At 46.9% G+C, this 25,994-nt stretch overlaps 1 protein-coding gene across 1 annotated transcript in view; it reads right to left on the bottom strand.

Annotated features, from left to right (window-relative positions):
- DRC11 (dynein regulatory complex subunit 11) overlaps positions 1 to 25,994 on the bottom strand; it is a 113,546-nt gene that overhangs the window by 61,674 nt on the left and 25,878 nt on the right. Inside the window, exon 7 of the mRNA XM_084779500.1 lies at positions 4,073 to 4,157. Coding sequence (XP_084635626.1) covers positions 4,073 to 4,157 — 85 coding nt within the window. The remainder of the gene's footprint in view (positions 1 to 4,072; positions 4,158 to 25,994) is intronic.

Genomic DNA, 25,994 nt, shown 5'->3' on the forward strand with positions numbered 1-25,994 from the left:
AACTGAGGAAATTATTACTCTGTTCATTTAGCAGAATAATAGTAGAAGGTTCTCCCTATGACCTATGACCTATGACCCATCCAGCCATGGGGTTAGGGCCCAATGAACAGTACCGGGCCTAAATTCTTTAGATCTAATCAGAAAGTATTTGGTTACTTCTAGAACATTCATGGTACTGTTGTACCAGTCAGTATATCTTGCCAGGTCAGTCAGTGCTGTAAGTTCATGGGGCTCACAGCTGGGTGAGATTGCTGAATGCTTTTTGCTCTCAGTAGTGTAAGTGGAACCTTCTGGCACTATGCACACTAGCTGGTCAGGATGAGGCTTCCAGGTCAGTACCAGCTTGACTTGTCTATGTCATGTGACTCAACTGTGTAGTATCTGCAGCAATAGGGTGTTACCTCAAGTTCTGTAGGGTAGCCAAGAGCAATAGAAATTACCGGTTTGAGGGTGTCCTTGGAACCCTACTGACCAACAACTCAGAAGAGGATTTAATTTTTAGTCTCAGGGAGAGATTTGGAGACTCCATATCCATGTAATGAATTCATGCTCTTTCTTTTGGGTCACTTCCTATGATGCAGTGCAGTCACACATACCTTAAATTCTGAGTGTGGTTGCATTCTGAAATAATTGCCACTTTATTACCGTGGTTTACCTCCTAAGTGTGCTGCTAGCTTTAGTGTGCCACTATTCTGCCCTCCCCTACTTTAGTGCTGGGAATTGAACTCAGAACATCTGATCACACATGGTCCGTGCAGGAAGCTATGGCCCGATCTCCATCTCTAGACAGGCAGGCCCCGGGCTGCAGACACAGCCTGCGGTGGAATGTGGTCTGTAATCGCTGGTCTTTTCTCACTCTCTATCATCTGTCATGTAATGTTAAGCTTCCCTGTGGTCCTCTTTGCTTTATTGGAATGTATTAACCAGATGCCCTCAGGTTTGTTTTTAGTCTGACTAGCATCAGCCCCACCTTTTCATGTTTCTTATGGACAACTGAGACATTCCACCAACATTCTTAATCCTGTAATCACTGCTCTCTAAACTACAGTGAAGCCTGTTTGGCTGCTCGCCCTGGTCTGACTTTCAAGACCCTGCTTGTTCCTGAAGACTTAGCTGCAGGGCAAGACACGTGCACAGGCATGTGTGTGCAGACAGACAGACAGACAGACAGACAGACAGACACACACACACACACACACACACACACACACACACAAGATGGAAGGGAGGAAACAAAGAAAAAGAAACAATATAAAGTGATGTTCTCTCAGGGCAGGGCCTATTGAAATGACAAGTAACAGTGCTGGTATTGCACACTTACATTACTCTGGGGGAGGGCAGAGTGTGGTCTGGAGGGATGAGAGAGATACTGGCTTGTGATTGCACGAGTGTGTCAGGTTAGAGAGGAACCCTGCGCCTGATCCCACAGGCTACAGGGCCCAGAGTGGGGAGTCTGGCTTAGGGCTGGCGTGAGGTCTCCCACCTTAAGAGTGGGTACTCCACTGCATCATGCTCCAGGGACTTAGCTCCATAAGAACATGGCGGGGTGGCGGGGTGGTGGTGGTGTCTGGTGTCGGGGTGGGAGCTGAAGAGACGGCTCAGGAGTGAAGAGCTCTGCTTGATTTTGTAAAGGACTGGTCCAGTTCCCAGCACCCACATGGTAGCTCACAAACAGCAGTGACTCCAGTTCCAGAGAATCCAGTGCCCTCTTTGAATCTCCACACGCACCAAGCACACATGTGAACTCATATATGTGCGGGCAAAACATTTATATACATAAAATAAACATTAGAAAACAAAACAACAACACCCTCACCACACACAAGACACTAGAGGACTGAGGACGTCACCCAGCAGGAAGAGTGCTTGTCTAGCAGGCATGAAACCCTGGACCTGGGTTCTGTCTCAAGCACAACATACATGCATGTGGTGGTACATGCGTATAACCCCAGTACTTAGGGAATGGAGTCAGGAGGACCTGGAATTCAAGGCTATCCTTGATACATAATGAGTCTGAGCCTAGCCTGGGCTACAGAGAGTATCTTAACACACTCACACACTTTGGTGTTCTTCATCCATGCTATAAACAAGGCAGACATGACCAACTGTTACCATCACCTATGGCAGAGGTCAACTCCACACAACCCCATCACTTGCACACAGTCGTGCCTGTCTTCGGGATACCACGGTAGTGCTCTACAACTGTGGCAGAGAGTATCCACACCCAGTTTAAGGTCCTTACTTTTTGGCTCTGTATGTAACTTTCCATCAACCTTCCTTGTTATTTTCTTTAGTATCAATTCTTCAAATGGTGCCCCTCAGGTGAAGAACATCTACACTGAAATTCTGGATGTCACCTTGGTCTGTGCCCCTTTTAAAAATGTCGTGCTAATGAATTCACCTAGCCACAGTGTTTGAGAGTGACATTTTCCTACAACCACAGCAAACTGGTTTTCTAACTTAACATTTTTATTAGCTGTGTGGCTAAGGAGACAGAGCAAAGCTGTTTTATACCAAAAAGTCTTTGCCAGTAATTAAAACTATTTTTTCTTTTAAAAAAAGTTCTATTCATATTATTGATGTCTTTTCTACTGAGATGGTCAGATGATTTATTATTTTCTAAGGACTCTTTAAAAATGGATGAACCATTCATCAGAGATGCTGCAAGCATTTTCCTTAGTTTTTCACGACTCTAACTTCACTTATGCTGTTATTTTTAACTGCTTGAGTTTTATATAGTCAATTATACCAGTCTGTTTCTTTATGACTCTGCCTACGGTAACATGCTTCCAATGTTACCCCCACCCTTCTGATTATTAAATATTCTAGCAATTTCTTCTGTCGGTTTGTGGTCTGATTTTTTTTTACATGTAAATATTCAATGCAAAAGGAATTTATTTTACAAGTTAAGGGAGGGTAAGGATATACCAAATTCTGCCAAAAAGTAAGCAGGCCTGCCCATCCTTTTGCGGGCTGGTGGCTGGTCTATTCTCCCTATTTTGAAAGGATCCATCAGGATGACTGACTTTTAATTTGTGTCTGAATTGGCTTCTGAATACATTATTCTAAAGCCGGCCTCTGTGGTTTGAATTTAAAAACCACAATTTATTAACTGTGAGTTTGGCCAAGTTGCTGGATCTTCATGGGATAAACTTGCATGTGCTTTGCATAGCAGCTGGCACAGAACATTTTCTCAGCAATTGAACATGCCTCTTATTGCTGCTGTCTGCCATTCTTTCTGTAATTCTGTGGCGTCACCACCATAACGAAGTCTATTACTTTTCAGAGATTTTCCATGTATTCTTCCATAATAATATGTTTATTGATTAAAAATTATTTTGTTTTTTATCAAATTTGCATCAAAGGTGGGGACTAATGGACTAAGTATACTTCTCTTTTGTTGTGTCTTCAGGGAAACGATCTATCAACCTCTTTGTCTAATTGAGGCTTTTCTTGCCTCCACAGTGAAGTTTTACCCATGTAATTCTGGACAACTGTGTGTCTGTCAATGTGATTTCATGTTGAGATTATAGCAACCTCTAGGAAGATAACCCATAATGTGGAAAAAATGTCACTTAAAGCATTTATAACTCAGTCTGATTTAAGATCTTATTGCATTTCCTAGAGTTGTCAAGGAAATACTAACTAGTAGATGTAACAGAAGTCAACTGAGAGCTAGAGAGAGCATCCTGAGATGTGGGGAGTCAGGAGAGCGCATCCTGGGATGTGGAAGATGTGGGAGTAAACTGCCAGAGTCAGTGGCCTGATGATGGGCAGGGAGGAAGGATGCAGAAGTACCAGGAACCAGAACTCAGGATGCTTAGAGCTGACAAGAAAAATGGCTTCACATGTCATCACAGCTTTTTCAGAGATGGGACAGGAGAAAGAATGAACTGATTGTGAAAGAAATCAGAAAGAATATGTGAAATGATATTCACCCTGGAAGATGTCATGTGAGTAATCCTAAGAACATAAAGGAGATGCAACACACTGGATTCATTCACATTCGAGTCTAAGGAGACGTCACTATGGCTTACACACTTTTTACTTCTCACGCATTGCATTTCTTTACCTGTTCCGGGGTCTTGTCCGAAAAAACGATAGCTGATCCCCCTTCTTCCTCATTGGGGTAGACTGGAAATGCACCCGTTAAATTCCTGCAGAGGGAAAGGATGTGAGGTGCAAGAGAAGTGGGGTGACTCTTTCAGTAATGCCACCCTTGACAGCCGGTGTAAGTTTCTATCAGCAAGGGGTGGCTCTTCAGGGTGAGGGTCCCTGTGTCCAAGGCTGGGCAGGAGGAAACCAGCAGCCCGAGGTTTCCTGCCTCTGGGGCCATGTAGCCTGAGGTGGACGGCTCTCTCTTAGATTCTAGTTTTCTTCCTCTGCTCCCCCCTGCCCCCCTTTCCCCCCACCCCCCCTTTGTATCAAGATGCTTGTGGTTTCAAGGACAGAAGCACAAATCATTTCTTCCTGTTTAAAACACAGGGTAAACACAGGACTTTGAAACTAAACAGAAGGGTGGAGTTGCACAAATGGCACGGCCAGCAAAGTGTCTGAAACATTCACGCGTGCTTTCTGTTTTAGGAAGTCTGGGGCCCCATGTTTGATGGGGTCCAATAAGTATTTCTGTCTGTAGCCACATAATTTCTCCACAGAGAAAGCAGGCTGTGGAATTTAGTGTGAAGGATTACCAAAGGGGGATGTGGTCATTATTTATAAGAGAAACTGAGTTCGACCCAAGCCTCACACCTACTCCGTGTGAAGGGAAAATAGACTGCCTGCTGAACCAGAGGCTTTTAGTACCCAAAGCAGAGAGCCCCAGGCTTAGAGGAGATGTCCATATTTAAGGTACTCTTTTCACACTTAACACTTTTCGAGGACCTTTAAAGGTTTCTAAGCAGAAATGTGAGCTACACTACTGATGTTTACCCTATTAGACAGTAAAACTCAGAAAAATTTAAATATGTATTTTTCAGTTCATTTAAAAATAATAAATGCATTATTAGAGAAGGAAAGTAACCATCAATCGTTCCAGCTCTGAACTACAGTAACGGGAGGCATAGCAAGCCGTGCCCAGGGCTGTGGCAATGGCCCAGATATCACGGAATAATCTACCATAGCCCTGCTTCACAAGATGAAACTCATACCTGGCACCGTTTTTTTGTTTTTGTTTTGTTTTGTTTTTGTTTTTTGTTTTTTTTAAGGCCAACGACCCACAGATAAACAGGTCATAGGCCCTAGGGAAGAATTTACTACTATCACACAGCTAAATGGAAATCATATTAAACTGACTCCTAGTGACGTACTGATACACCCAGAGATTAGTCCATCTCTCAGCTACCATCAGAGGAGCTTCTAGATGGCGGGGACGGCTGGTTTTCAGTGTGTGTGTGTGTGTGTGTGTGTGTGTGTGTGTGTGTGTGTGTGTCAGAGAGGGGGGGGAGGGAGAGAGAGAGGGGGGGAGGGAGAGAGAGAGAGCGTATATACTTTGTGTGGGTCCCTTGGAATCTAGAGGTGTTAGATTCCCTAAAGCTGGGGTTATAGAAGGGTGGTACTGGGAAGTGAACTCAGGTCCTTTGGAAGAGCAGTATTTTTTTTTTTTTTTTGGAGACAGGGTGGTTTCTCTGTGTAACCTTGGTTTCCCGGACTTGCTTTGTAGACCAGGCTGGCCTGGAACTATCTGCTTGCCTCTGCCTCCTCAAGTGCTGGGGTTACAGGCATATGCTACCATGCCCCGCTGAGCAATAGATACTCTTAACCTTAACTGCTGAGCCAGCTCTTCAGCCTCGTGACTTACATTTTTTACCCCAATTCACATGATCTCATTTTGTGTGTTACCTTTTAATTTTAGGATGTGTCAATTTTCATAGAGTTAATATTAAAATTCCACAGTAATTTTTGTAAAATAATATTAGATATATTTATCTTAATGATTGTACTTTCCTTCTTGTAATTTAGGTCTTGTGTGCCCTGGAGCATTCTAGACTTTGGGATGAGAGCTGAGGGTAGAGGTGCAGATAAGTCTTGCAAGAGGGAACAGCAAATGTTATTTAGGTTCCCATGGTAATTTTCACAATAAACAGCTAGGGCTCGACAGCTGTGACTGCAGGCATGCCCTCCTGGAGCCTCTCAGAAGGAACTGAAGACCCCAAATTATACAGTATCAGGACCCAAATTATACAGTGTCAGCACCAAGACACTTTTGATTAACAGTGGAAAACAATGTGTCTGTCTTGGGGAATCCTAGGCCTCAGGCTCCCACCCCCCATGGCACACTATCCCCACAGTCCTGGATGCTGTGGATGGTGGAAATTTATCTTAATGATAAATATTATTTATTTATTTATTTACTTACTTATTATGTATACAGTGTTCTACCTGCATGTACACCTGCAGGTCAGAAGAAGGCACCAGATCTCATTATAGATGGTTGTGAGCAACCATGTGGTTGCTGGGAATAGAACTCAGGACCTCTGGATGAGCAGTCAGTGCTCTTAACTTCTGAACCATCTATCCAGCCCCCGATAAATCTTAATAGTGGAAATTGCCTTTTCTTGGACACCTGAACACGTGCAGCCATAACACCCATCGAACCAGGAATCCATAGGCGAATACCTGGGATACTTGTCTGTGATTCTGATTAAAAACACTGTTTGGGAGCTTTTAAAAATGTTTGTTTGTTTGTTTATACAGTGTTCTGCCTGCATGTACACCTGCACACCAGATCTCATTTTAGATGGCTGTGAGCCACCATGTGGGTACTGGGAATTGAACTCAGGACCTCTGGAAGAACAGACAGTGCTCTTAACCTCTGAGCTATCTCTCCAGCCCCTGAGTTTGGGGAGCTTTTAATGATGAGCACTTGCATCTTTACAAGCTCCTACATCCAGGTACCCCACCCATCAGGGAGGCACCACCTTCCTGTCATTTTTCTCTCTTCCTCTTGTTTTCTTCTTTTCTTTCTTCTTCTTCTTCTTCTTCTTCTTCTTCTTCTTCTTCTTCTTCTTCTTCTTCTTCTTCTTCTTCTTCTTCTTCTTCTTCTTCCTTCTCCTCCTCCTCCTCTTCCTCCTCCTTCTTCTTTCTTCTTCCTCTCCTCCTCCTCTTCTTCTTCTTTGGTTTTTTTGAGACAGGGGTTCTCTGTGTGGTCCTGGCTGTCCTAGACTCACTTTGTAGACCAAGCTGGCCTTGAACTCACAGAAATCCACCTGCCTCTGCCTCCCGAGTGTTGGGATTAAAGGCGTGTGCCACCACCACCTGGCTCCTGTCACCTTCCTTAGACACAAACTTCTGTCCCTTTGGGCTCTGGCCCCAGGAGCCACTCCTCTTGGGGTTCTTTCTCCCTTCAGTCTTCCATCCTTCCATCACTCCCTCTACCTCCCCTCCCCTACTCCTTAGCTGCAGCCCTGAGAATCTTGTAGCCCTTCCTTTGGCATGCTTACTTTCCTTAGCTTTCATTCCTTGAGCTCAGCTGGGAGAACTGTCCATATCCACTGCCCCATTAAGATAGTTCTTACAGGGCCCGGAGAGATGGCTCAGAGGTTAAGAGCACTGCATGCTCTTCCAAAGGTCCTGAGTTCAATTCCCAGCAACCACATGGTGGCTCACAACCATCTATAATGAGATCTGGTGCCCTCTTCCAGTGGGCAGGCATACATGCAGGCATAACATTGCACATTTAAATAAATAAATCTTTTTAAAAAAGATAGTTTTAACAGGTTTAACTGTGGCCCAGACCCCAAAGATGCTTACACTGAAATCCTAACCTCAGGATATGGGGGTCCTTGTGGCTATGCTTGGTTAAGATGAGGCTCCACCTCACAGTCCCCAGAAAGAACCAACCTGCGGATACTCTGGGCTTCTTGCCCAGAACCCAGACGACGCATTCCTGCTGCTCAGCCACCTAGACTTAGGACATTATTACGGCAGTCGAGACCCAGCATCCTAGTACACAGCTTATGGCCTGGCATGGGGTTGCTACCTTCTAAAGGGCATTTCATCATGGTGCTGAGGTTTAGGGGTCTTGTTGTTGTGCTTAAACACCATGATCATAAGCAACTTGGGGAGGGAAGGGTTTATTTTAGCTTATAGTTCCAAACCACAGTCCATCACTGAGGTAAGTAAGGGCAAGAACGTAAGCAGACAGGGTCATAGGGGCAGGAGCAGATTTGGAGGCCGTGGAGCAATGCTGCTTGCTTGCTTGCCTTCTCATGGTTTGCTCAGCCTGCTGTCTTAGAGCACCCAGGACCACCAGCCCAGATACAGCACCGCCCACCAGTGATCTGGGATGTCCCTCATCAATTATCAATCAAGAAAAGGCAGCACAGGCCAATCTGGTGGGATATTTTCTAAGTTGACATTCCCTCTTCCCAAATGACTGGCTTGTGTCAAGTTGACATAAAACTAGCCAGCATGTGCTGTTTTGTAGTTGGAGGGCAGTGTCTTAATTCTGGAAAGGTCCTCTTGCCTCAGTTTCAAGTGCAACGCATGCCCCTGGCTCCCTCCTCTCTGGCTGAGTACCTCATCTCTTCCATGGAAACAGCTGGTCACATACAGGACAGGCCTAGTCCCTGCCCTCTTCTTGATGGGGACACTCTGTGGGTTCTCATAGACCTGCACCCAAATCCTCCTTGCTAGGTCCTTTCCCACCCTTTCCTTACCTCTGAAACTGAAGGCCTTGTCCACCCTCACACACTGCCGTCTCACCCAGTTTCCCGGTTTGACTCAGCACCTGTGTGCTCAGCTCTTTGATGCTGACTCTGGTTTTCACTTCTCCCTGGCTCTCACCCCTCCCTGGCCTGGATCTGGATCCAGTTGTCCACCAAAACACCCAGAAGCGCAGAGGCTCTGCCAGTCAAGCCTTTTTGCCACTTTGACACCCAAATTCTTCCTCCTCCTCCTATTGCAGAGGATGGAGACTGTGTTCTGGTCCCTCCAGGGGCGCTTCATGGAGCACTGGAGCCATTTCCAGGTGTCCTTTCCCATGGTTCCACCTTCCTAGCATGCCTTGAGGGTAACTGGCAAATGTCACTGGGCTCAGGCCACTGCCACCAAGTAGCTGCTTATATCATGATCTGGTGGTCTCTTACTGTTCTATGGCCCTACCCCAGGAGGTGGTGAGGGACCCTTTTAAAACATGAGTTATACCATGTCATGTATTTGCTCAAAGGTCACCAATTCTTTCAGAACAAAACTTTTGCCCATGTCCTTAGGCTAAGCTTTGTTCCAGCTCACTTGGGAGAACTGACACCAGCGCCCCTTTTATTCTTAAGGCTGAACTGATTTGGGCCTTAGGTTACTTGGTTTCTCTGATGACCCTTGCCCCATGTGGTGCTGCGACCAGACTCCCTCGCTCTGTCTCCTATACCTTTTCCTGCATGCCAAGTTCTGGCCACCCTGGCTGCAGTCTGGGTCCCGTTCTCTTGATTAGAAAAATGGACCAAGTGGCAGATGGATTCCTTCCCTCATTTTAAATCTGCTCAGACAGATTTAAACTACACTGTATGACATAAGCTGACCAAATATAACACTTTTGCTCTCATTTTACAACCAAAGAACTGGTAGGGGCACATATCTGTAGAATGAAAAGAGGGGAACATAAAATTGTTTTTTCGGGGGGCTGACAACCTGGGCCTTTCTCTGCAGCCTGAAGGATTAGTATAATAGAAGCAGGACTCTTTTCTATTGAAAGTGAACCTCGAGGCATAATTTTCCGCACAGCTCCAAGATGTTCAATATACTGAGATTGTGCATAATTACTAAAATTACAGCTTTCTTTCAACTATGAACCCAAAGCCTTGATTATCTTTAAGCTTGCACCATCTTGCTGACATACAGCGGGTAGAGAATGCCATTCTAGAATTCTGCCTCCTCTCCACCTCCCCGCCCATTTCCATTCACCCTCAAATTGCTGCCACGGCACAGTCAGAGGAGATCTTCAGGTGGGCACTGGAACCACCAGGCGGTTCGAGCAGAAAGCTTCGATTGAAACAGCCAAAGCCATGTGTGTGAGACCTACCAGCTCACCCTTGTCTATAGAGAGAAGCAGGGGTGGAGAAAGGAGGGGTGTGGAGAGACAACCGAGGAGGCAGCTGTCGGGGAACAGAAAGCTTGAAAATGAATGCTGTCTCCGTAAAGCAAATCTCCAGAAATTAGCACCTATTTGTCAACACTTAGTCACCTACAAGCAAACACAGGTATTTCATAGGGATGAGGTTTTCTAAATGAAGCTTTTCAGCTTTGAGGGTATTTATTTATTTCACGTGCATGTTCCCGTGTGTGCCTGTGTGTACTCACATATGTGGAGGCCAGGGGACGACTGTAGTGTTGTAATAGTGTCCTGGAACTCACCAGGTAGGAAGACTGGTCAGGGAGCCCCTGAGATCTCTCTGTCTGCCTTTACCATTTGGCTTGCTTATGACGTGGGTTCTGGTGGCCAGGCTCTAGTCCCAGAGCTTGCAAGGGACAAATGCCACACTGAGTGAGTTATCTGCCCCGCCTATACTATTTACCTTCTATCAAGACAAATATTAACTTCCAAGAAGAAAACTTTTAATTATTCCTTAATAGGATTCCTGAAATGTATTGAGAAAATGAAAACATGATATTACAGAGATTGTTTAATATTTTTAACAGGATGAACGTCACCTCCTGTCACTGAGTCCAAATCACCTCTAGAATGCTGACAAGCAAAACCCAGAAACCAAGCGAGCCAGGCACGCGGCAGCCTGGCACGCCTATCCCCGCTGGAAGCCAGACTCTAGCTGTCTAAGCTGTGATGCCTCGAAGCTCCACTGGGCTGGGAAAAGCGCAGCGAGTAAGTAGATTTTGCCATTGCCTTTTCTTCTCCTATGATCAATCCCAGGGCTTGACTCTCAATGCTTTGACGCCTACTACTCCAGCTCCATTCCCCGCTCCATTGCAGGTGTGGTAGTGTCTGAGTCTCAGACAAGAACCCCTGGCCAGACACCACGGAGGCTTGTTCTGCTTCCCCCTCCAGCTAGGGCCCGCAGGCCTGTCCATGCCTCTCTTCCCTTACCATGCATCACTGTGTAGCACTTGCCTGGCTCCTGGGAGACTCAGGACAGTAAGTGATGGGTGCCCTGTCCTTCTGTGCATGTAAGAACGCTGCCCTGTACCTCTCAGCTCAAGGTAGAGGCCCCATTGGGGACATCAGGAGATGCTCTGTGCCTGTGTCTTCAGGGCCTGGAGGCAGCAGTCAGCCTGTCTGGTCCTGCCCTGCCCTGCTCTGCCCTGCCAGACTCGCTCAGCTCACCTCAGCCACTTCAGGTCACAGCCTGGGTGGGGGGTGGGGCATTTCTGCTAATCACACCAGTCTGTTCCACAACATCCGATGCTCTGTGTAAGAAACGCTTTCCAGAAGTCAAGTTCTCACGGCTATAAGTGGAGAAAACAGAGCCGTTCTGAACAGTCGCCACAGTCCCCCGCCCACGGAGTGTTTTCAGGATGTTGGAAAGGCACCGAGCACCCATCAGTTCCTGAAATGATGATGCAGCTCCTAGCAGGAAAGACCTGGCAATCATCACGGCGTTGTTTTTGCTTAAGAGCAAAGGGGACAGCAGGAGATCCCTTGTGCCTGTGTCTTCTGAGCCTGGAGACAGGTGAAGAAAGCTGGAGCGAGGCTGTGGAGCTCTTGAGTCCACTTACGCATTGCTCTCTCTAACACAGCAAACAGGAATGGTGTGTCAAATGAATTAAACCGCAGAGCAAAACACGTCACAATCAAAGCAAGTGTCGTCCTCGCTTGCTTTCTCTCCTTTCTTAGAGTCTTATTACTAAGCAGACCTCATACTTTTTGCAGTGGGCTTTTCCAATTTTATTTTAAAATACTTATGCTTTCGTGGTTTCTCTTTCAGGACATTAAATTCTCTGTTTCTGTTACCAGTCAACTCTAACAATGTACTTACTGTAACTGTATTTTTCTTCTCTGGCTCCATTTTAAAAATGCATTTATCAGAAATTACTTGTTCCATTACTGTCTGTCAGCTCCAGGGCTGCCCTCTTAGCCCACTGATCCAGGCATATGCCTTCTTATTAGCACTAAGCAGTTACCTTATTTTTCTTTGTAATGTACTTTACAATACATAGCCATTTGTTCCTCCCCCATTGTTCTTAGCTTCTTATTTTAATCCTAATGACTTTAATAATTATATTTCACATTCAACAAATAATCCTGTTGGGATTTTTAATTGAAACTGTGTTTTCCCTGTAAGTCTCCCGGGGCTGATCCATCGTCTTCCTGTTTGGGCAGGAGCGGAGCCCGTCGCTCCATCTATCCCAGCAACTGTTTAGTTTCTTCTGACCGTTGTGCACAGCTGTCATCTTACACAGCTGTGCTCCTTCCCCGGCATCAACACCTAAGAGTACAGTTTCCCACTTTCCGCAGGATACTTATTCTTTTAACTTCCCCATTGTACTGTCTTGGTTTTTGCTACTCACTCATGTCGTGGCACCGGCTATGTGCAGGTGGTGACAAAGGCTGCGCCCCTCGCCTGTGAGGCATGGCTCCACTGAGGATGCAGCATCTTTGATTCATTCATCCATGCTGCATCTGTTAACTCACAATAGGCTCACTGAGCATGCGTGGTGTGCTAGACAGTGCCTGTGACCTTGAGAAAAGCCAGCAGGTGGAAGATACAACAGTCTCTCTACACCCAGCTTACATCTTGTCCTGCTTAAAGTAAATGTCCCTACAATGTATGCCTTTTCTCCCGGGTTTTAGATTTTCAGGTAAGAAGCAGATGTTTAACTTGATCAAAGGCTTTCTCTGCAGAAGCAGAAGTAATCATGTGGCTTCATGATTAATGCCCAACTTCCCTAGAGTGTAAGGATGAGCACTAGCATTCTAATTGTGCGTCTCTTGGGAAGGCCAAAGTGTTTTTAGAATAACTAAATGACTCACGGACATTCTGAATGTACAAACAAGTAGGAAGTGAGTAATCACAACAAAACAGGATGGCACAGATGCCATGGAAGCCCATTCAATCCTGTACAGTAAGAAGCACAACATGAGCCCAGACCACCCACTACCCCTTCACCATCGCCTGGACAATGAAAAGCAAAACACTAGGGACGATTCTGAGAGCAGAAAAGGGTGGGCAGGCTCTCCTGAGCTAGGGTTCCTATGAAAGAGGGGAAACCACATAGTCTCTGACAAAAGGGTGGCCCTGGGTGCCTGAGAGCTCAGGATGCAGTCTGAAAACAGTACAGTATGTCACACTTGCCTCCGGGGCCTTTGTCAGGATGCCATGGCTGTGTGTGTGCATGTGTGAGTGTATATGTGTGCGTGAGTTTACATGTGTGTGTAAGCACGTGTGTATCCATGCAGTGCATGTGTATGTGTGTGCATATGTATGTACAGATTTGTGCATGTGTGAGTGTGTATGTCTATGTGTGTGCAAGTGTATGAATGTTTATGTGTGTGTGTGTATTTGGGATTGAACCCAGGGCCATGGCTGTGTGTACATTAGGACACATGTCTCCACGACTGAGCTACATCCTCAATTTTAAAATGTTTTGTTTGTGTTTGTGTTTGTTTGTGTTTTTAAATTTTGAGAGCAGGTCTTGCTAAATTGCTGAGGTTGGCCTTGAACTCACTCTGTAGCCTAGACAAGTCTTGAATTTCAGGTCATCTGGTTTTACACTTGCTCCCTCCCCCACAAGTTCCTGGGATTACAGGTATGTGCCACCAATTCTCTCTCTGCTTTAGCTATAGCTATAGGATGGCTCTAGGACCAGGCATGGTGACACAGGTACACTACAGCACCGAGGATGCTGAGGCAGGCAAGCACACTGCCCATGGAGATGCCAATAAACTGAGCTTAAAGTAAAGATTCACACCAGATCAGGGAGTAGTTGAGAGAATACATGTATGATAAACAAGATTTGACTGGAAAGGAGGGAAGCTGTGTGGTAGCTGCCACTGACTACTCCTGTGATGGGGGCAAAGTAGGAAATCCCCTTGGAGTGGCCTGTGAGATGGCTCAGCAGGTAATTGCCCCAACTGCTGGCCCCAGCCAAGCCCGGCAGTCTGGGTTCGATGCATGGAAAGTGGTAGGGAGGGAACTTACTCCACAAAGCTGCCCTCTGACTTGTATCCATGTGCACACATGCAAATAATAACAATAAATTAAGTTTAAAAATCTCCACTGGGACTGGGGCATTTCCATCTTTGCAAAACCTTACGTTTGTTGTTTTAAAAATAGAACCCTGTGCCCCACTAGGCAATTTTTGTATTTCCTCTGGCGTCTGGAAACTCTACAATTTACATGTGATAAATGATGGGGGCAATGTTAACTTCTTATAAAATTTATTCAGTGACTAATGTCGTCTTTCTCACTAAAAATGTGATGGACATTGAGTGCCCTTTTCCTGTTCTTTTATCTGAGTAATCTGAGGAAAAACACTCCAACCTCGTAGTTTTCTGTTCACAAACGGGAGGTGTGGCACACTTGGTAAAGTTAGGGCCTATTAAAAATTTATGGATATTGTCAAAAATTCTCATACAAATGTGCAAATGGCCAGTCTGGAGTTCACAGTGATTTAGAAAGCAGAACTCCTATGCATGATAAATTTCCCCCTGAGGCCCGACACCAAGCTTCGACAGGTCTCACCGTCTCAGACGCACAGGACAGAGATTTATCTGTGTTTCATCAACTATGAAAAATATATGGATGCAGGGGTTTCCGGCCGGTCTCCCCCCCCCCCCCAGTCAGTCAGCCACCTCCATTAATGTCAGCAGTCCCATAAATTTCTCTCGAGTTCTAAAGTAAGCAGCTTATGCCACTGCACAGAAGCCTCCAAAGGTGTCACTTGCTGCCTATAAATTCCCAGGCACTCAATAAAGGCGATGCGTTACACATGGGCTTGATTACATGGCCTCCCTGGGACACCAAGTGGACCTGTGCTCAGAGGAGACCAAGGGAGCCCCATGCACCAGCCTCTTGATCCCACAGTGCTGTTAGGAAAATCGATCTATTCACGGGCACCTTGCTTATTAGTGGATGCTTTTAGCTGGTACCAGTCAGGATCAAGACTTCCTTCTTGGGTCAAGAGTTTCACCTTCGATTCTGCTCCTGTTTGAATGTGACAAGTCTCCTCCAACCCTGTACAAGCCACCCTGCCCTCTCCCTTACAATTTAACAGAAAGAAACCATACATTGGGGATGACATGAGAACCCATGTTGCTTTGCTCCTCTTTTGAGAAAGGGACAAGCAAGGCTTATTTTTGCTTTCCTGTTCCAAATGCCATGTATCTAGGGGAATTCATACTCAGGACAGAGCCGACCCTGTCGGGATGAAAGTGAAGTCTTTCTTCATTGTCATCCATTCCCTTTAAGACAATGGCTCAAAGGCAGCCAGAGTCTTCCATGCCCCTTCCTTATCAGAAGGACCTTCGCCTGTCCTGTCCTTTTCCAACCCTCTGTCCTTGTCTGATCAAGTGGCAAGCGGGTGTCGCTGTATTTATAAAACATGAAGGTGTGTGGCTGTTTCTGCCCAAGCAGTGTTTATACATGGAGCGTGGAAATGAAGCACTTCTGTCTGTTCAGAACTGGCAGGCCCTGACTGCAAAAGCCCAATCCTGTGTCCTGTCACTACAGCGTTCAGTTTCTTCAAGGTGGTGGCCTTCCTGCCATCCCACTTCCTGTGACCTGCAGGAGAATTACTTGGGTTTGAGATCTCCCACATTGAAGCCCAAGACTGGAGATAGAAGGGCGGTGGTAACTGCAGCTGTTGGCTGCCATGTTTCTGAGGGACCACTATCCTGGGGAAGACAGATTTGTCCTCACAGTCTGTGGGGTACACTGAGAGAGCAAAGGGCCCAAGGCTATTGCCTGGACCTGTTTAGGTCTAGACAAAGGAAACTAGCCTACTGCATTTGCTGACAAGCCTAGAGTCTGTCTTTCATCTAGCCTTTCTATCTGGATCGAGGACCACAAGAACCCCTAGGTGCTGGGTGCTCTTAATTTTATTTATTATGACGAGCCACATCAAAACATGTGACGTCACCATGGGCTGTGCACCTGTCCCGCAGGCCTCAGTGAGTACTGTCTGGATGTTGACTTCTCACCCACCCCTTGTCATGTCCCCTGTTCGAGCTCATATATTTTCCGTGAATGCAATGGCAGGGAGGAGGACAATTCGCCTTCTGACTCGAATAACCCACATGTACATTTGCATCTGACTGCAGCTGCTTTTGAGAATTCACTGAATGTGTAATTACACAAGAAATTCACAACGATGAGGCCTGGACCCCTCTCTCCATGTGTGACCATCCCCCTGGCTTCCTCAAACTTCTGTTTCATTTTTGAATGTAACTCAGGATCCCTGCAGAAACTATAGAAAGCAAGAAAGAAGAAACAAATACAGAAGAAAATATAGAAAACACAAAAGAAGAAACAAATACAGCTAGATTCCGAACATCCAGACAGCATCTGACAGGAGCGGGCTGGTGGCTTCTTCTGATGTCACTGAAGGTTCTCAGAGGGAAGCTCTGCCCTTTCCCCGGAGACCACCCTGGATCTACACAATGCCTGGACTTCTCAAGGTCTCTCCCTCCGTCTCCGTTCTCCATCGCTAGTCACTAGGTGGACTTGTAGCCAAGTTGCCTAACTTCCACAAGTCCGCAAGGTCTCATGTGAAATTCATGGGGCAAGCCACAGCCAGCTTCCTCAAATCCCAGGATTCTGCTCCCTGACTTCTCTCCTCACCTTCTTCCTTCCCTCTCTTGGTGTCTCTCTCTTTTTAACTACCTCGCATGAAGACATGAAGCTGCTGAGGGAAGAGGGGGAATTAGGAGTCAGTAAAGCCCTGGGCTCCCAGGTGACGCCAATGAGCCCGACGGCTGTGGGCCCTACGGTGGTTTGAACATGAAATATTCCCCACAGGCTTACGTAGTTGAAGACTCAGTTCTCACCTGTTGGGCCACCTTTGGAAGGCTTTAGAATCCTCATGGGAGAAAGTAGTCACTGAGTGTGGGCCCCAAGGTTTGATAGTCGGCCTTACTTCCTGTCTGTTCTCTACTTCCTGACAGCAAACTCCCTTACTCTCCCACTCCCGTGCCTTCACTATCATGGCTGACTGTGTGTTTCCCCTTAAATTGAAAGTCAGAATAAGCCCTTTCTCCTTTAGGTTGCTTCTTGCCAGCCAGCAAATTTCTGTTCCTAGCACTCACAGGGCCAGAGAATGTTAACGCGGCATTGACAGGTTGGTTCTAGAGGTCCCAATGCATGATGGGAGTGACAAGACAGGGCCCTGCACCCAAGGTGTCCCAGTCTTAAAAATGCCAAAGCTTAACACACAGAACTGTGCACCATGGTGTGGGTGGGCAGACTTAACTTCATTTAAATTGCACTTTAACTTAAAAACACTAATGAAAGGAATAACAGAAGTGGGGAAAAAATACATGTATCTGCCAGCCATCCTTTTGTACAAATGGTGGTGATTATTTCCCAGTCTTTTGTGGCTTAGAGTTGAAGAGATGCAGCCAGGGGCTTTGCTACTAGAGCCTTTGAGAGGAGGAGGTGCCAGTGTGATGGCTAATATTGGCTGTCAGTGTGACAGGGTCTAGAATCTTCTAGGAGACCAGCATCTTGGCCTGTCTGTAAGGGAGTTTCAGGTTAACTGAGGCTCACCCTCAAGGGCCGGAGATCCTAAGCTAAATGAAAGGGAGGAAGTGAGCCGAGCACCAGCATTCGCCTTCTGTTGCCTCCCAACTGTGGGCGCAATGTGACTACCTTTTGCTAGGCATCTTGTCACCGCTATGGAGAAAACAAGTGATGTACTGGGTGTGGGGGAGCAAAGCTGAGTGAGAATTCCAGCCAAGAACCCCGAGAAAGCCCTTGGAGGTTTCCAGTGCGTGTTAGGTGTGATTCAGGAACGACTTAGCACTCAAGACATAGATGTCCCCAGTCTCTACATTCCTAATGTCAATTTCGTGGGTGGTCAACTGTTATTATGGATAGGGATGGCTTGCTACTCTCCTATCCTATGTAAAGAACTCGAAGTGGTGGTAGTGAAATTAAAAGGAGAGTAACAGCTGGGAGGATGGTGCCGACTGCTTCAACCGCTGTGTGGGCTAATTGTGATAGTTGTGTAAGGTGCATAAGTGAAGTCACGTGGAAGGCTAAAGAGCTAATTAGATAGATGCTTATTAGTGGATGGTTATGAGCACCTGGCACAGACCCCTTCCTAGCGGAGCAGGAGGCAGGCAGGTTCATCTGAAGGGGCAAACAGTTAGGACATGACTAGTGGGAGCTGAGTTGGACCCAAGGCTCTGGTGGTCCAGGTGGGGAGCACAGGCTACCATTTCCTCAGGCTAGTGTCAAAGCCAAGATTTTGTTGCCTGCTGGAGACAGCAGCACAGTCAGCAAATTGGTTTCCAGCCTGACGCTTGCAGGGCCAGAGCATGGCGACTTCTCTTTGACAGGTTGGTTCTAGAGTTCGCAATGCATGATGGGAGTGACAAGACAGGGCCCTGCATCCAAGGTCTCCCAGCCTTAAAAATGCCAAAGCTTAACACACAGAACTGTGCACAATGGTGGGAAGCGGGAAGCAGACGTAACTTCACTTAAACTGTACTTTAATTTTAACACACACACACACACACACACACACACACACACACACACACACTACTGAAAGAAAAAATGCACATCTCCAAGATCCCAGACAAGTTGCTCCCCTGCCCTGAGGCCTGAGCACCTTACACACCTGCTGTTTTGTGTCACAAGCCTTTTATGACCCCTTTCCAATCTCCGCCTCCCCCTCCCCTTAGGCCTTCCTCTCTCCACCAGCCCCAGCGGCCAATCTCTCCTTTGTACGTTGGTAGGCAGAGCTGTGAATAAGAGGCTCCAAAACGTCCCGATGGCTGTGGAAGTCGGGGTGCTAGGCCCAGGGATACAACATGGGGTGTCAAGGATACAACAACCGTTCTGAACCGTAAGTTGTGTGTCTGGTGGAGTACCATGACTCCGCACTATTCGGATGGTGTCATATCTATGAGTCTGTCTATCCTGTTCGTGAAGCAGGCATTAAGACTGTCCCCACCACCAGCATACATTTAGATGGAACAAATGCAGAGAGAGGGGCGGGTATGGCTCAAGGGCACAAAGACCTAAGTGGCAGAGTGAAGATCTGAACCCATGCAGCCTCCACTCTAGGATCTCAACTCCCAAGTTAGTGTGAGAGCTTGTGTGTATATGCAGCCTTCACAGCACATCTGTTTGATGTGTAGGCAGGATGCATCACTGCACCAGAACATTAACAGGCAGTGGTGGTAGCTACATCTCCAGCCACGTGGCCACACTGCTGAGGTCCAACTTGCCCTCTACAGTCATTTTCCTTTGACCTTTATGGCGACTATTGTATCTGCTGGATAAACAATGTAAGGCTATATACAGCTCACAGCACCTCTTTGATTTGCATGTGCGATGTCACCCATAGACTCCTGTGTTCGAATACTTGGTCCCCAGCTGGTGGCAGTAAAGGTTGTGGAACCTTTAGGACACGGAGCTTCATCAATGACAGATGTGTGACACCGGGGGTAGGCGTCTAGGGTTCAGAGTCCTGCTGCAAAGTTCGCTTCCACTTCCTGCTTTCTGACTGCAGATGCAGTGTGCCTAGCTGTGTCCAAGGTTCTGCTGCCATGTTCTCCCTGCCGCGGCAAATGTATCCCCTCAGACTGTGAGCCACTTCAATTAAGTTCCTTCTTGTCATGTCCTTGATCCCAGCAATGAGAACAGTAACACAGGAGTCGGCTTTAATGTGCCTGGAGAGGCTACCAGGCTGATCTGACTCCCACATTGTAGCCCCCCCCCCTTTGAAAGGTTCCCTGGAAGTCAGAGCACTTTTTCTTTCTTTCTCTTTATTTATTTATTTATTTTATCTCCCAAGATGATTTCTCTGTGTATCCTTGGCTGTTCTGGACTCACTTTGTAGACCATGTTGGCCTCAAATTCACAGAGAATCTGCCTGTTTCTGCCTTCCCGAGTGCTAGGATTACAAGCGTGCACCACTGTGCCCAGTTAGTGAGAGCACTTTTACACAGGGCGTTGGTTAGTTCTAATTGCCAGCTTGCCACAACCTAGCGTAACCTAAGAAGAAGGCCTCAGTGGAGGGATTGCCCAGATCACATCGGCTTGCGGGGCCTCTCTCTGGGGAACTGGCTTAGTTATTATCTGACTCAAGCCCATTGTGGGCAGCACCACCCCTTAGGCTGGGCCCTGAACTGTGAGTGGAGAGGAAGCAGCAGAAGCTTCTGAGGAGCACAAGCTCGAGTGCCCCGCCCCCCTTCCCTCATCACCAAGCTCAGCTGCTTTATTTTTCTTTGTTCTTGAGTGTGTATGATATTATCAATCGCTTCAAGCTCCTGCCTCGGGGACTTCTCTGCGATGAGCAACTGTAACCTGGCATTACAGTACACATAGGACCTCTCTTCTCCTGTGCTGCTTTTGCCTGGGTGCTTAGTTACAGCAAGAGAAACGAAACTAAGTCAGTAAGCAATGAACCGCAGCGGCGGAGGCACCGCAAGACTCCCGGGCGAACCCGGGCCTCTCATTTGTAAGGGCCTTATAAGAGCTAGAGTTAGTCCCAGTTTTCTGGTGATGAAGGCCACTTACATGGTGCTGATGCAGGTGACCGGGAGGAGGAAAGGCTGTTGCATCTTCAGTGATGAGAGTCCCAGTTCCCTGGGCTGGCTCTGGGGGTTGCAGCCTAGCTGAGTGTCTGCCAAGATTCTGCATTGTAGTTGTGCATTGGATGAAGCTATGGCTAAGACCTCTTCACAATTGAGTCCTGAGGCTTAATGCAGTGGACGGTGGCCCCAAGTAAAGGCACACAGTGAGTGCTTTCTGGGAACGTCCTCACAGCTGTCCTTCTCAGTATGGTCGCCTCTAGGGACATGTGGCTGCCTTAACCTACATTCGAATGAAATAAAATAAAACATACGGCTGCTGCTCAACTATGTCCCTTAAATGCACCGGAAGTTGGACAATGCATTTTATATAGCTGCTCTGCTGACTGTCACAGCTTGACGCCCAGGCCACTGTAGATTGCCCTTGAGGTAACTGGGCTGACTGGGAGTTGTGCTCCGCGCCCCCCCAACCCCCACTACTACCCATTACTGCTCATCATCAAGGATCAGATCACACGGTTCCAGCTCAGGGTAAGGTCCACGAACAAAATAGGAAAGCGTTTTCCTCTCGACGTGCCTTGCTTTGCACACTGCATAGCGGAAGCCTTGCAGGTTGGAGCCAGTTCACACAGCAGGCTAAGTCGACGTCTGCTACTGTGCTAGATGGCGGAATTAGTGCAGCAGAGAGTCCTGTTGATGCCAACTGTCTACACTCACCCAAGGTCCTGCAGTCGGTCCTTATTATGCTCCCAGTGGTGCAAAGGATGTGGAGCCATCTCACAGGGCTGCAGGTGTGTGGTGGGCTGAAGGGTGGATGCCAAAGACCCTTGGTCCTAATCCCAGCAGTGTGTGACACCGTACATGGAAGAATTGCTCTAGATGGTGTGACTGGATATCTGACGGGGGTCACCTGTGTCATGTGGCAGTCTCTCCATGTTGCCCTCAATATCATGCAACACATGTGCAAGGTGGTCAGAGACACACAGAGGAGCGAGCAACGTGACCCCTGATGTTTGGTGGAGTGACCTAGACACACAAGCCAAGGAGTGGCAGCACCCACCGGAGGCCCGACACAGTGACTAGGTTATCCACGGAGTTTCTGGAGAGCACAGCGCTATCCTTTCACCTCAGGCCTCCAGGTTCCAGTTAAGTCACCAAGAGTGCATCGATTTAATATCGCAGCGATAACAAACTAGCAAAGAGGTCAAATGAGTTCACCTGTAACGCATTCTTGTCATGGAATAAGTATTCAGGAAGTAACAGGCTCCCCCTCCTCCCTGAATGCATGCCTGATGTCCCAGTCACTAAAATGGCTACAATTACAAGTGAGACCCTGGGAGTTACAGTGGGGCACCCCACATCTGAGTTCTGACCCTGGGGCTAGGAGGAGGCACGAAGGGAAAGTCCTGGAAGTTGGTGCTTGCTTGAGCAACAACTCAAGCAGCCTCTAACTGGTTAAGCTTCCCAGACTAAGACCTTTGACAAAGGCTGCTGCTTCCAATAGGCCCACACTACAGCAAGGGCAATGCACACACTGCCACACTCTGCAGAAGATCCCAGGGCCTGGCAGCGTAAGAGAGGCAGAGAGGACATACCATAGAAAAGGTCCATGAGGTACCTGGCAAGGGCCGACGCCTCCCTTGGTATAATAATGACAAATGAAAACCTAGATGGTCATTATTCTAATGATACACCAGAAGTTTAAGGATCTTTAATATTCATGTATATAACTACATAACAAGGATCACTTAGAGAAAGAACCCGGCACCATGATACAGAGAAGAAGAAGAAAAAAAATGACAGAACCGCCCAGAGGTGAAAAAAACAACTAACAAAACCAACTCAAATAAGTTGGGGGTTCACACCTGTGATCCTAGCACTCAGGAGGCCGAGGCAGGAATACATTGAATTGAAGCCTATCCTGGGCTGTATAGTTGGATCCTGTCTCAGAGCAAAAGCAAAAATGAAATTATTCCCCAACCCCTAAATAATTAAGTTAATACAAATTCCAAGATCATTTGATAACCTTTTAAAATAAGCTCTGCAAAATATTTAAAAAAAAAAAGATTGCAATCAGTTTATTAACTAGTGCACCCATGCAACTGAGTGCCAAGCATTCCTTTAAAAAAAAAAATCTCTTGGAACGCATTGAAAGGCCGTGGGAAAGTTCAATGTTTAGGTTTTAAACATTAGCAAAAATATGAATAAATAAAACTAATTAAAATACATATTGGAAAAGAGACAGGAAGGAACTTTACCAAACATGTTCACAGTTGGTGTCTCTGGATGCTGAAACTATACAGAGGCCAAATTTTCCTCATTAAGCTCTATCTCAAATGAATAGGTGTTATTTTTGAAGTGTAACTTTTCAGTGGGAGGGGCATGAAGGGAGAGAAGACGGAAAACAGCTAAACACCATTATACATGTGTATGAAATGGCAGATAATCAAAAAAATGATCCAAGGTAGCTTAAAAGGTGGCTTAAAAAACAAATAATCAAAAGGCATGGTGTCGCACACCTGTGACCCAGCCCTTGGGAGGTCAATGTCGCCCCCAGCAATATGGTGAGTTGGAGTCGGATGCCAGCCTGTATGCACTGACCAGATGAGCCGAGAGTGAGTGTTTATTCCTTAGGGCTTCTCACGGTCTCCTGACCCGCCCCTGTGCTTGGGGTTTATTCTGAGAATGGACCGTGCTTCGTACTTCAAAAGACAATATTTGCTTTTATTTGCCTTTGATTTAAAAAAGCAAGGAGAAGGCTCTTTATCAAAGCCCATCAGATGACTTTAATCCAATTATGAAAATAAATTTACCCTCGACCTTACGTTACTTCAAAAAGAGGAATTTTTATGCCTTTGTGGATTCTGCCCAGTGTACCCACGAAGGGGCCCCTGAGCAGCCCCCAAACGGTGGGGTCGACAACACCAGGAGGAAGTGTCTTCAGAAGGCCCACCAGCTGCATCTTCAAAGGACCTCAGAAATGCTGTAACAACTGGGCATTTCCAGAGTGACAGCTAGGGCCTGCCCAGACTCAGGTAGGGAAAATAACTCACACCTTCACCGTCCTACCCAATCCTGTGTCCAGAATGACAGCCCAGCGTGAGATGAAAGACAGCCCATTAAACTACTTCCCTAAAACTTGAGTGTCTTCAGTATTTTAAACCAATGAGAGCAGATTGCTTCCCCCATCTCATGTATTTTTAACTGTCTTTTTTAATCATAAAAATAACGCTTACTTAAACAAAAGAATTCTCACAGAAGATAGACGCTATAGTAACCCATCTCCCCAGAGCCAAGCTGGAGGCAATCTTTAGCGTCTGCCGTGCTCTTCCTAGAGCTTTCCACACGTGTGCACAAAGCTGAGGGGGTTCCACATGTTGTGAGCACAACAGCTCCCCTATCTGCACTTCTGCCCTCTGTGGTTTTGGCTTCCGTGACCCACTGTCACGCTAAGTGTAGACTTCCAGAATAAACAGGTCGTGCCCTTTAAAAAGCGCACCGTTTGGAGTAACGTGACAGAACACAGCTGCACTATCCCACGTATGTGCTGCACACCACTACACAGATATACATACACATAGTATCTAGAGGCCTCATGGTGTCCAGTCGTGAGGGAGGCTTGGGCATCCGTGTGTGTGTGTGTGTGTGTGTGTGTGTGTGTGTGTGTGTGTGTGTGTGTGTGTGTGTGTGTGGTGTGTGTGTAGCCCTGTGATGGACACACAACGGTGCACTCACCTGACACCTCATTTTCCACCAAGTGATGTAGTATTACTGTGCCAATTAACAGGTGTCTGCCCATGCCTACAGTCTCGTCACTCTTCATGCAGGCATAGCTCTGGGTGTTTGAAGCTTGGCTCTCTATGCAGGCAGGCTTCGTAAGAAGAGAAATCCTGCAAGGTTCTTGAGAAGGGGCATCTGAACTGGTCGTACATCTAGGTAGGAAGAGCAGTTTGCCCCCAAAGCGACTATTTTTAACCAGAACTGACAAATGCAACTTTCCCTTATGCTAGGAGTAGGCGTGGGGTTGGAATAAGGCTGGAAGACTGGGTTTTGGTATTCCAAGAAACAGCAAAATATGTGATTCATTTTTTTACGAGTTAGCACACGGGCACATTGCTGGTCCACTACCCATCTTGTGTCGTTCTAACAGCTTGTCTTGAGGTATAACTGACAGGTGATAAACTGCCAGATTTCAGGAGGGAGAACTGATAAGTTTTGACAAGTGTGTACATTTGTGCAACCATCGCCAGGAGGAGAAGGAGGGGAGATTGGCCGGGTGGGAAGGGGGCACGGGCTTGTCTGTGCCTCCCCCAGGACAAGCCCACCTATCTCCCAGGATGAGTTCAGAATGCTCCATCAAGACGCTCACTGAAATGCCCCCTCCCCGGCAATCGCAACTTCAATCAAGTTTGAACTTGAGAAAAATCATTAAATGTGTAGAAACGTCATTTATAATAAAGAATAGAGCAGAATTCTCACATCAGATGCATGTGATTGCCATGCCTACACCCACTGTGAAGTTTTGGGATAAAGTCTGACTATCATCCAGGGAGCGAGAATTAGATTTCCATATGAGGTCAACAGAGAGAGGTGGAGAACGGTTGTGGACAGGGTTTGGCTGTCCAGCTGCTGGGACAAGACCTCCCCCCCCCCTCCTGCCAGTTGTACCTGGGAGCCTCTCTATGTCCATTGCCCCCTGGGCCTCTACGGTGACAAGAAGGTGAGTGATGAACCAGAGGAAGGTGAGTTAGCCATCACTACTGCTGGATTCTTTTCTGTTAAGGGACTTACTAAATCCAGAAAGAGAGGATTCCCGGATGTCTGCTCAACAACCTGCCTGCTACCCACCTACCCACGCACGCATGCACCCACCCACGCATGCACGCACCCACCGACCCACACATGCACTCATGCACGCACACACACGAATGCTCTTTAGTAGGAATCGATGTCCTCACCTGATCCTGACAGGGCACCCTTATTTTGTTCTCCCTAAGATAGAACATACTTTAAAACTGCACCAGCAAACAAGTCTTAGACCAGCTGGCATTCCATTTGAAAGCAATAAAAAAAAAATCTAACATAAAAGTAGGCCTGGAGCCTTGGTCTCAGAACCCTAGTGATCCATCACTTTAGGGAACTAGCAGCTGGCCCCCAGGGGACTGAAAACCTGAAGCAGCCTGGTTATTTCTGGTTTCCTGGGCTGTAGACACACTTGGCCATCCAGTCCCCTACCACACACCCTATTGGATTGGTCACAGGGCACTGCGTGGGCCATATCTCCATATTAAAAACAAAAAACAAACCAAACAGGCCAAGAAGCAATTAATTAAAACCACTTCTG

The sequence above is a fragment of the Acomys minous genome, assembly GCF_964271855.1.
Source record: "Acomys minous genome assembly, chromosome: 4".
In the NCBI taxonomy this organism is placed as follows: Eukaryota; Metazoa; Chordata; class Mammalia; order Rodentia; family Muridae; genus Acomys; species Acomys minous.